At 44.6% G+C, this 12496-nt stretch overlaps 1 protein-coding gene across 2 annotated transcripts in view; it reads left to right on the top strand.

Moving 5' to 3' along the window:
• The window catches only part of ubr4 (ubiquitin protein ligase E3 component n-recognin 4), a 266230-nt gene that overhangs the window by 144385 nt on the left and 109349 nt on the right, over positions 1–12496 (top strand). The window contains exons 50-53 of one of the 2 annotated variants that reach the window (XM_067970129.1): positions 5415–5447; positions 8202–8265; positions 8508–8642; positions 9151–9325. In XM_067970129.1, the coding sequence (XP_067826230.1) occupies positions 5415–5447; positions 8202–8265; positions 8508–8642; positions 9151–9325 (407 nt within the window). The remainder of the gene's footprint in view (positions 1–5414; positions 5448–8201; positions 8266–8507; positions 8643–9150; positions 9326–12496) is intronic. The other variant, XM_067970130.1, reaches the window with a different exon arrangement.

The raw sequence follows: 12496 nt of genomic DNA, 5'->3' as shown, positions 1-12496 counted from the left end.
CTCCTTTCATTTCGTCTCCCCCTGTCCTCTTTATGGCCAGGGCATGTCTGCTCTATTAAGACCATAAGAGATAGGAGCAGGAGTAGGCCATTTGGCCCCTCAAGCCTTCTCTGCCATTTAATGAGATCATGGCGGATCTGATTTTTACCTCAACTCCACTTTCCCGCCTTTTCCCTTTATCCTTTGACTCCCTTGCTGATCAAAAATTTATCTAACTCAGCCTCGAATGTATTCAAAAACTCAGCCTCCACAGCTTTTTGGGGTAAACAATTCCAAAGATTGACAACCCTCTGGGAGAAGAATTTCCTCCTCATTTCCGTCTTAAATGGGCGACCCCTTATTCTGAGACTGTGCCCCCTAGTTTTAGATTCCCCAATGAGGGGTAACATCTTCTCAGCATCTACCCTATCGAGTCCCCTCAGAATCTTGTATGTTTCAATAAGCTCTCCTCTCATTCTTCCAAACTCCAATGAGTATAGACCCGACCTGGAGTACTGCGTACAGTTCTGGTGCCTTAATTACGGAAGGAAATACTTGCATTGGAGGCAGTTCAGAGAAGGTTCACTAGGTTGATTCCGGGTATGGAAGGGTTGTCTTATGAGGAAAGACACTCTGTTCCTTCATCCAATATATTGATATATATTGTAAGTAGTTGACCCTTTTATCCCGATTCTTTGTTTTCTGTTAGTTAGCCAATCCTCTATCCATGCCAGTATATTACCCCCAACACCAGGAGCTCTGATGTTGTGCAGTAATCTTTTATGTGGCACCTTATCGAATGCCTTTTGGAAATCCAAATACACTGCATCCATTGGTTCCCCTTTATCCACCCTGCCCGTTACTTCCTCAAAGAACTCTAATAAATTTGTCAGACACGATTTCCCCTTCATAAAACCACGTTGACTCTCCTTGATTGTATTATGAGTCTCCAAATGTCCTGCTACTACTTCGTTAGTAATGGATTCTAGCATTTTCCCAATGACAGATGTTAGGCTAACTGGTCTATAGTTACCTGCTTTCTGTCTCACTCCCTTCTTGAATAGGGGTGTTACGTTAGCGGTTTTCCAATCCGCTGGGACCTTTCCAGAATCCAGTGAATTCTGGAAGATTACAACCAATGCATCCATTATCTCTGCAGCCACTTCCTTTAAGACCCTCTGATGCAAGTCATCAGGTCCAGGGGACTTGTCAGCCTTTGGACCCATTAGTTCACCTAGTACTTTTTCTCTAGTGATAGTGATTGTTTTTAGTTCCTCCCTCCCCTTTGCCTGTTGATTTTCTACTATTATTGGTATGTTATTAGTGTCTTCTACTGTGAAGACAGATACAAAATATCTGTTCAATTCCTCTGCCATTTCCTTGTTTTCCATTATTATTCCCCCAGTCTCATCCTCTAAGGGACCAATGTTTACTTTAGCTACCCTCTTCTTTTTTTATATACTTGTAGAAGCTTTTACTGTCAGTTTTTATATTTCTTGCTAGTTTACTCTCATAATTTATTTTCTTCCTCTTTATTATTCTTTTTGTCATCCTTTGCTGGTTTTCCCAATCTTCGGGCTTACCAGTAATCTTTGCCATGTTGTATGCTTTTTCTTTTAACCTATTCCCTGCCATACCTATGTAACGTGAATTCACTCTGTCCATTCGCGTGTATATTTTGGCTGCTGCTCCAGGCCGAAGACCATTTCTTGTGTTGCCCAATTTTCTTTTTTTTTCTCTTGACCCCTTAGACCATCGGTCCTGTCTACTCCCCTTCCTGTCACCTAGTCATGCCACCTTTCATTTGCTCCCTCAATACATCACTCTTCCTCTGTCTTCCTACCCTTTTGCCACCGTTCCAGGCTTGAATCCCCCTTGTATAAACCTTCAGCTACCCTCTGTGCCTCTCTTGGCATCCTCTGAAGGCCCCATCACTGCCTCCATATGAGCAGCTGCCCCATCCTCTTAACTCGCCAATCTTCCCACCCAGTGTGTTAGTTGGGGCTAACTTCACCAACCTCCTTCCTGTTCCGGTCACCACAGCCCCCTTGGACTCTGCTAGCAGATTAACAATTACCGCCCCTCTCTGCATTTCCTTCCAGAATGTCTGTTCACTTGCAAACAAGTCCCTTATTGTGGATGATTGCATTGACATTCTGCTTTGATTGAAACTTGGCTCACTGGTGACACCATCTTGCCCCTTACCAAAGCCTCCCTGCCTGGCTATATTTTCCACCACCTGCCCCACTGAAACAGCCATGATAGCAGTGTGGCCCTTATCACACCAAGTCACAATGTGGCTTATTCTCCTATTCCTTTGGTACCTTCTACTCCTTTGTGCACCTCCACTTTTTCACCCCTCTCCACTCTCTTCTAAAATTTCTCATGTGCTGCAAGCCCCACCCTGAATTTCTCCTGAAGATATTCTCACTCATTCCCTTCCTCGGCCTCTGGACTGGGCGACTCCTAATCCTCTGTGATTTAAATCTCCATCTCAACTCCCTTTTGCCCTCAGTATTCTGAATTCACTGCCTTTCTGTCCTTCCTAAACTGCTCCTTTCATATAATTTCTCCTACCTATATTCATAGCCGCCCCCTCGAATTTGTCATCTCCTGTGGCCTCTGTACTCCCATGGTCCCAATCGCTTACAAGGCCATCTCCGATCACATCGTTGCATCCCTCACCACCTTACCCCCGTCCAATCCCCACTTCCTTCTGCATCTTCCTCTGGAGGAGGAAAAAACTCTCCCCAAGTCATAGCTGCCTAGCCTTTGGCCTTCCATTTGCCATGATATTTCTGCATCTGTCAATTTGCTCAGCCACTCCCTCAGCTCCACCTTTGATGGAGCTGTCCCAGAAATATCTTCACTCTCCCATCACGGTTCATTCCGCTGGTATGTCCCCATCTTGGATCCCCCACGACCAAGAGGAAAACCTGAGCATATCAGGTGCTCAACTGCTTTAGCCATCCATCGTCTGGTCTGGCTGGACTATATCAAGTGCGATCAGGCCTCAATCACCTCAGCCAAAACTGCCCACAACTCCTGGATCATCCTGGAGAGCAAAGATAACCCCAGCTTCTTTTCTGCACTACCAACCTAGCCCCTTTTGCCTAATCCCTACACCTTCATCTCCAACAAGTGTTGTTTCCTCCCTAGCCCTGAAACAGTGTCTTTCTCTAGTTTCTATCCTACTTCCCCTCATGTCCTCGCCGAGCTCATCTTGTGGATGAGACCCACCACCTCCCTCAACCCCATTCCCAGTAAACTGATGACCACCCAATTTCCCTTCCTGGCTCCCATGTTAGCTGCCATTGTAAGTGGTTTTTTCTCAGGTACCATCCCCGTCCCTTTCAAAACCACTGTCATCACCATCCCCCCTCCCACCAAGAGACCCACCTTCGACACCTCTCTCCTTGCAAACTACTACCCCAACTCCAGCCTCCCTTTTGTGTCCTTAAATGTGTTGTCACCTCTCAAATCCATGTTCACCTTTCACATGACTCCATGTTTGAATCTCTACTCAGCTTTCCATAGCACTGAAATGACCCTAACCAAAGTCATCCACAAGGCACAAGTCAGGAGTGTGATGGAATACTCTCCACTTGCCTGGATGAGTGCAGCTCCAACAACACTCAAGAAGCTCAACATCATCCAGGACAAAGCAGCCTGCTTGATTGGCGCCCCATCTGCCACTCTAAACGTTCACTCCCTTCACCACCGGCGCACTGTGGCTGCAGTGTGGACCATCCACAGGATGCACTGCAGCAACTCGCCAAGGCTTCTTCAACAGCACCTCCCAAATCCGTGACCTCTACCACCTAGAAGGACAAGGCAGCAGGCGTGTGGGAACAACACCACCTGCACTTTCCCCTCCAAGTCACACACCATCCCGACTTGGAAATATATCGCCGTTCCTTCATTGTCGCTGGGTCAAAACCCTGGAACTCCCTACCGCACAGCACTGTGGGAGAACCTTCACCACTTGGACTGCAGCGGTTCAAGAAGGTGATTCACCACCACCTTCTCAAAGGCAATTAGGGATGGGAAATAAATGCCGGCCTCGCCAATGACGCCCACATCCCATGAATGAAAAAAAAACCCTCTGTTCCTTTGACTCTGGCCTCTTGTGTATCTCTCCCCACATCCCCTCCCTTTGCCGAACCTTGGCAGCTGTGCCTAAGAAACCTAGGCCCAAGCTCTGGAATTCCCTTCATAAACCCCTCCACCTCTTCCCCTTTAAGATCTGCCTTAAAAACCACCTCTTTGACCCAGCTTTTGGTTACCCCTCCTAATATCTCCTCCTTTGGTTTAGCCTCCGTGAAGCATGTTGGGGCATTTATATACATTAACGGCGCTATAGAAATGCATGTTGTTGTTAGAATGAACTGAAGGAAGAGATTGGCTAAATTTAAGCATTAGAAGCATTTGCCAATTAAAACCCTAACTAGGAAGGGCACAAAATGGTGGAGTTTTTTTTAACATTGAACTTACGGACTTTATAGTTCTCATGCAAAGCGTTGATGTCCGTTTAAAAGACATCTCCAGGTGTTTAAATAAAAGTTTGATTAACTTAATATCTGAAAAGAATTTAGAAATATTAGTCTCAGAGCAGAAAGTTTATAATTACAATGAGCTTGTTAGCACCTTTAGAGCAGATTCAACCCATGCTCTTTACTATGACAATAACCTATGCAGTCAGTGCTTAGGGAACTGAGCATCAGTGAGATCTTTAAATATAGAGACTACAATGGAGGAAGTGGAAAGCGAATGTAATCTGACAGCTGAAATTGTCAGTAGTAGGCATGTCAAGGGCTTAAATGAGTAGATATGTTTGTTAAGTATTTTGAACCTGTATGGTGTTATTTTGCACTGAGTTGCAATGGGTTTTGGCTGTTTGTAGCTGGTTGTGCTGGGGCTGGCTAGATTGCTATAGTTGTTGCTAACATTGCAGGATTTTTCCTAAATTAAAGAACAGATTATGCACCAGCCCTTCCCGCTCAAACTGGAAACCCCACTGTGCTTTTTAAATCCCCGGTATGCTTCTCTATTTAAAACAGAAATCTCCACTGGGGTTTCTCCACAAACTTGCACATCTTGAAAATTGTATATGTGTTTGTGTGCTTAATGAGTCAATTTCCACAATTTACAAGCAGTGCAATGAAATGGGATCATGTAGCTATAAAAGCTGAGAACTGCAAATAATCCGTCTCCACCAGGCACCCCACCCTCTGTGAGGACCCTGTGCTGTGTGCTGATGGCCAGGTGTTTCACAGCAATCTCAGTGCATGACTCCACTACATCCTCTGCGAGCAGTTTCTGCATGCCTGGCTGCTCATATTCTCCTTCAGTTTCTTTTTCTAAAGTGGTAAAAGGATTGTGTTTACTTTATTTAAAGTTCTCATGTGGTTTTCTTTTCTGTTGTTCCCTGAAAGTTGTGAGACTGAATCCCTAAGCTCCTTAGACCGGTTAGTATCCCTCCTTTCTCTTTATGCTGTTCTCTTTTGCATTTGCGTCTTTGTGTTCATGACATCTCACTGTTTAAAACTGCAATAACCATACAAGTTTTTGTCATTTGATCCTGAAGTGTTCTTCAAAATAACACTGATTTTAAACATGTCTCCTGGATTCAATGAAATTGTCTCCAGTCATGTCAAATGCTTTATATGGATGGACCTTGAGCTCTCCATCAATGTGGGCGTGAATAACTGCATGTTGCTGACTGGCATTATCACCTGGTTGCATGTGTTTAGTTTTTAGAGCTGTTAGCGTTTTGGTTCTTTATCTAAGTAGGAGGTTATATTGACAAGTACCTTTAGAGTAATTTGAGTATTGCAGCTTTATACTTGACATGAAGTCATGCTGTTTTTCATGTTAATAATTTGGACAAGAGTTTGGGAGTAAAATCTCCATAATTTTGCAGACGATACCAAAATAAAAGGAAGGGCAAATAATGAGAAACAACACAACCAGATTCAAAAGGCTTTAGATATTATAGTTAACTAGGCTAGTACATGGAAAATGAAGTTCAATGTGGACAAGAGTAAAATAGGAGCGGAAGGAACCAAGAAAGGGAATATGTTCTAAATGGAAGTAGGTGCAGTGTGCTGATGGAATTAAAGTGGCTAAATCTATGCAACTATCAGCACAATCCTTGGCTGCAGTAAAAAAAAGTCAAATAAAATTCTGTTTTGCAGTAGTAGAGGGATATTGCACTGTTGATGTATACGGCATTGGTCAGGCACCATCTGGCGTACTCTGGTCACCTGATCATCGGAACGCTTTTATTGCCCTTTGAGAGATCTCAGAGATAAACAAAGCTGCTGTACAGTTGATGTAGTTGAAGTTTTCAAGATTGTGAATGGAACTGTCAAATTTGGTACAGAGTCAGTACAGGTAACTTGTTCATTATAGTGAAGGGTTCAAATGGCATTTGAAGCAGATAGTATGAATGGGTTTAGAGACAATTAGAGGTACTTCTAGAGAGAAGGAAGATATAGTGACAAGGTGAGTCGTTAGAGTTGATCGATCAAAAAGGCACAGACTTGTAATTATTTCTGCATCTGACTGTGTGTCTGTGTCCCAATGTTGTCTGCTGGATATCAGATTTGCAAAGTCCTGCCTGTAATCCTTCAGAACTGTCTCCATTCACCCAGAATCTGTTTGCGCCTCTCCTTTGTTACCTTTGTTGCATTTTTGATTCTGTGTTGGGTCATTGTCTATAGCTTTTAATCATTGCTCTCTGCTTAAATTGTGTTATGTTATTATAATAATGATGATATTCACGTTCTTTTAACTTTTCTAAACACACTTGCTGAACTGTATTAAATTGTGCTGTTAATGTACGAAGTATATATTTGTACTTTTAAAAAAAAAAATCTTAATTCTTGGGATGTGGGCGTTGCTGGCAAGGCCGTCATTTATTGCCCATCCCTAGTTGCCCTGAGAAGGTGGTGGTGGGCCACCTTCTTGAACCACTGCAGTCTGTGTGGCGAAGGTGCTCCCACAATGCTCTTAGGTAGGGAGTTCCAGAATATGAAGGAACGGCCAATATATGTTCGAGTTGGATTGTGTGTAACTTGGAGGTGATGGTATTCCCATGCACCTGCTGCCCTTATCCTTCTAGGTGGTTGAGGTAGTGGGTTTTGGAGGTGCTGTTGAAGAAGCCTTGGCGAGTTGCTGTAGTGCATCTTGTAGATGGTACACACTGCAGCCACAGTGCGCCGGTGGTGGGGGGCGTGGATGTTTAATGTGGCGGATGGGTTGCCGATCAAGCGGGCTGCTTTGTCCTGGATGGTGTCAAGCATTTTGAGTGTTTTTTGAGCTGCACCCATCCAGGCAAGTGGAGAGTATTCGATCACACTCCTGGCTTGTGCCTTGTTGGTGGTGGAGAGGCTTCGGGCAGTCAGGATGTGAACCACTCGCCATAGAATACCCAGCCTCTGGGATCTTGTGCAATGAAGTGAGGTAATGAAGAAAGAAAAAAAAAACTGAACTTGCATTTATATAGTACTTTCACAACACAACCTCAGGACGTCACAAAGCCTTTTACAGCCAATTAAGTACCTCTGAATTGTAGTCACTGTTGTAATGTAGGAAACGTGCCAGCCAATTTGCGCATAGCAAGGTTCCAAAACAGCAATGTGATTATGACTAGATAATCTGATATTTTAGGTGTTGGTTGAGAGATAAATATTAGCCAGGATACCAGGAAGAACTCCCTTGCTCTTCTTCAAAATAATGCCATGGGATCTTCTGCATCCACCTGAGAGGGCCTTGGTTTGACATCTCATCTGCACCTCCGACAGTGCTGCACTCCCTCAGTACTGTACTGCAGTGTCAGTCTAGATTTTGTGCTCAAGTCCCTAGAGTGGGACTTGAACCCACAACCTAAGGCTAAAACAAACTTGAAGTGGCTTTTTTAAGTACATTGTTAAGGAATGACGTGCAGGCGGTTAATTATCAGAAGTAAATGAACCATTTGAGCAAATGTTGTTAGTCTGGTTATAAATTGTTAGAATTCAGCTTGTTGGAAGATTGGAGGAATTCTTCAGTCTTCTGGATGGAAAGCTGTGTGAGAGGAACGAGAGAATGGAGTAATCTTAAAGATACTGCTTTTACTTCACATTACATCAAAGCCCTTTTATGTTAATAAGCAGCCCTCCTCCTTCTCCCAATAATGAGTTCAGCAGTGGGAATGTAATGCTTCCCTTTCTCTTTAGGCTGGTGGTGAGCTCCATGGAAGTGCTAGAAAGCTGCTTTGCCGTTGGATCCTCAACTGAAAAGGTAAATTATTTGCCATGGTGATATGGGGGAAGAAAGGGTCCTATGCCATTTCCTTGCTAAATAAGTTGTTGGGCAGGGGGTCCTTGTTTAATAGATATCCCTTTTGGTTTCTTTCTCATTTCCCACTTGTGTCTGAGGATATCTAGAGAACTGGTTACTGGATCAGGAGAATTGATGCAAATTTGACTTTTGGAGAAGAGGGAGTGAAAATGTTTACAGTATCTGTGTCTGTTCTCTCACAGGAAAAGAATAAACAGACAGCGCTGGAACTGGCCACTACCTTACTGTCGATGCCAACTCCATCCAGTGTCCAACAGCAAACCAAGGGGCTACTAGCGAGTTTGCACAACAGCCGTGGCGGTTATCACAATCACAAGGTGATGCATGTGCCTCGTGAATTGCTTTTCACACACACTTGTGTACAGCCAGTCTGTGTATTAAGCACTGGCTGCACCTACAGGGCTATGCATTTATTCAGGGGCCAATGAGTGGGGCTGTTGTTGAGTTGGCTTCACTGACTTCGAAGAACACAAGTCCGTTACTGGATGGGCTACAATGTTAGGTGCAGATTTGCGTAGAAAAGGTGTCCCGAGGCAGTACCAGGCAGCACTGGACAGCTGTGAGGCTGACCTGCTTTCAAACTGGTGGTGATGGCGTCAGCCAAGCTCTGATGCCATGCATCCACCATTCTCAACTCAGGTGGCGATTATATGGCACCATGTTGAAGAGGACATGCTGCTAGGAACAAATACTTTGCTCTAATAGCAGACAAGGTGTGTGTGAAAGTAGGGCAGGCATTCATCTGGTTTGCAATGTCTGAATAACATAATTACAATATCTCCGGCAAGATATGTTGAAATATTTCTCTCATCCTTGTCTGATCAGGATCAGGCTTTGCTGAATAATGCTGTGCAGATTCTGAATACTTGGAACAAGGATGGTCGCGACCTTGACCCAGAAGTGTTCCAACGACTGATAATCACAGCGCGTTCCATCGCGATGATGCGACCCAATAACCTTGTGCACTTCACAGAGGTAAAAGCACCACAATCTGATAAAGGTGAGCCTGAACACGTGGGTGAGCAAAGGCAGAAAATACTGGGAATATTAGGGGAGGCCACCGGTAAATAGGGGAATTGGGGGAGGCCGCCAGTAAATGGGGAATTGTGTGAGTGCACCGGTAAATTGGGGGAGGGCACCAGTAAATGGGGGAATTGGGAGGGCACTAGTGAATAGGGGGAGGGTGCCGGTAAATGGGGGAATTGGGGGAGGGTGCCGGTAAATGGGGGAATTGGGGGAGGGTGCCGGTAAATGGGGGAATTGGGGGAGGGCGCCGGTAAATGGGGGAATTGGGGGAGGGCGCCGGTAAATGGGGGAATTGGGGGAGGGTGCCGGTAAATGGGGGAATTGGGGGAGGGTGCCGGTAAATGGGGGAATTGGGGGAGGGCGCCGGTAAATGGGGGAATTGGGGGAGGGCGTCGGTAAATGGGGGAATTGGGGGAGGGCGCCGGTAAATGGGGGAATTGGGGGAGGGTGCCGGTAAATGGGGGAATTGGGAGAGGGCGTCGGTAAATGGGGGAATTGGGGGAGGGCGCCGGTAAATGGGCTCTTTTCTTGAGAAAAGAGATGACTGAGAGGTGACCCGATAGTCTTCAAAATTATGCAGTGGTTCGATAGTGGAGCCATAAAGATGATGTTCCCGCTTGTGGAGGTGTCCAAGACTAGGGGCCATAAATCTAAGATAGTCGCTAATAAATCCAGTAAGGAATTTAGGAGAAACTTATTTATTCAGAGTGGTAAGAATGTGGAGCTTGCTGCCACATGGAGTGATTGAGGCGAATAGCATAGATGCATTTGGGGGAAAGCGAGATAAGTACATGAGGGAGAAAGGAATAATAGGCTATGTTGGTAGAGTGAGATGAAGTGAACAGAGTGAGAGGAGGCTCGTGTGGAGCATAAACACCGGCAGAGACCAGTTGGGCCGAATGGCCGATTTCTGTGCAGTACATTCAGTGTAATTCTATGTAATATCCAGCAGATCCATCAGTAATTATAAATAGAAAGGACGGGTTAATGTTTTGATTGTCGACCCATCATCAGGATTGAAAACTGGAAGAAAAGTGAACCCCTTACGACTGAACAAGATGGTTGGGGGGGTGGGGGGGGGAAGAAATCAGGAGTACTGACTGCTGTCACAGAGAGGGGTGAAATGTCCAGCTAAAATGTTTTTGAGCGGTGAAAAATGGTGAATCATACACAAACATCATTTCAATGAGACAGTGAAAAGATATTAAAAGAACCAAAGGGCATGAAGACACAGGCGCGCAGACACACACAAACGTGCATGGGCACAGACGCACGCACAAACACTGGAGAAATAAAATAAAATTCCTGCAAATACAGGAAATCTGAAATAAAAAGTTAAGTTGTCAATACGCAGCAGGACCATTAGCAACTGAGAAAAGATGTCCAACACCCCAGTTACAGATCCCCACCATAGAAACATAGAAAATAGGAGCTGGAGTAGGCCATTCAGCCCTTCAGAGCCTGCTCCACCATTCAATATGATCATGGCTGATCCTCTATCTCAATACCATATTCCTGCTCTCTCCCCATACCCCTTGATGCCTTTTGTATCTAGAAATCTATTTAGCTCCTTCTTAAATATATTTAGTGACCTGGTCTCCACAGCCTTCTATGGTAGAGAATTCCACACGTTCACCACCCTTTGAGTGAAGAAACTTCTCCTCATCTCAGTCCTAAATGTCCTATCTTGTATCCTGAGACAGTGACCCCTCGTTCTGGACCCCCCCAGCCAGGGGAAACAACCTCCCTGCATCCAGTCTGTCCAGCCCTGTCAGAATTTTATATGTTTCAATGAGATCCCCTTTCATTCTTCTGAACTCGAGTGAATACAGGCCGAGTCGACCCAATCTCTCCTCATATGACAGTCCTGCCATCCCAGGGAGCAGTCTGGTGAACCTTCGCTGCACTCCCTCTATGGCAAGTATATCCTTTCTTAGGTAAGGGGACCAAAACTGCACACAATACTCCAGGTGTGGTCTCATCAAGGCCCTGTATAACTGCAGTAAGACATCCTTGCTCCTACACTCAAATCCTCTTGCAATGAAGGCCAACATATCATTTGCCTTCCTAACTGCTTGCTGCACCTGCATGTTTGCTTTCAGTGACTGGTGTACAAGGACACCCAGGTCCCTTTGTACATCGACATTTCCCAATCTATCACCATTTAAATAATACTCTGCCTTTCTGTTTTTCCTTCTGAAGTGGATAACTTCACATTTATCCACATTATACTGCATCTGCCATGTATTTGCCCACTTACTCAACTTGTCTAAATCGCCTTGAAGCCTCTTTGCATCCTCCTCACATCTCACGATCCCACCTAGTTTTGTGTCGTCGGCAAACTTGGAAATATTACATTTGGTTCCCTCATCCAAATCGTTGAGAATAACTGGGGCCCAAGCACTGTTTCCCTGCGGTAGCCCACTAGTCACTGCCTGCCACCCCGATAAAGACCCATTTATTCCTACTCTCTGTTTCCTGTCTGTTAACCAATTTTCAATCCATGCCAGTATATTACCATCAATCCCATGTGCTTTAATTTTGCACACTAACCTCTTATGTGGGACCTTATCAAAGGCCTTCTGAAAATCCAAATAAACCACATCCATTAGCTCTCCCTTATCTATTCTTGCAGTTACATCCTCAAAAAACTCCAGTAGGTTTGTCAAACATGATTCCCTTTCATAAATCCGTGTTGACTTTGTCTAATCCTGTTGATATTTTCTAAGTGTCCTGTTATCACATCCTTTATAATAGACTCCAGCACTTTCCCTACTACTGATGTTAGGCTAACCGGTCTGTAGTTTCCTGTTTTCTCTCTCCCTCCATTTTTAAATAGTGGGGTTACATTTGCCACCTTCCAATTTGCAGGAACTGTTCCATAATATATAGGATTTTGGAAGATGACAACTAATGCATCCACTATTTCCATGGCTACCTCTTTTAGTACCCTGGGATGCAGATTATCAGGTCCTGAGGATTTATCGGCTTTCAGTCCCATTAATTTCTCCAGCACTTTTTTTATTAATACTAATTTCCTTTAATTCCTCCTTCTCACTAGTCCCTTGGTTCCCTAGCATTTCTGGGAAGTTATTTGTGTCCTCTTCCGTGAAGACAGAACCAAAGTATTTGTTTAATTGCTCTG

Source organism: Heptranchias perlo, chromosome 32, assembly GCF_035084215.1.
Source record: "Heptranchias perlo isolate sHepPer1 chromosome 32, sHepPer1.hap1, whole genome shotgun sequence".
NCBI lineage: Eukaryota > Metazoa > Chordata > Chondrichthyes > Hexanchiformes > Hexanchidae > Heptranchias > Heptranchias perlo.
This window is presented reverse-complemented; position numbering and strand designations above follow the sequence as displayed.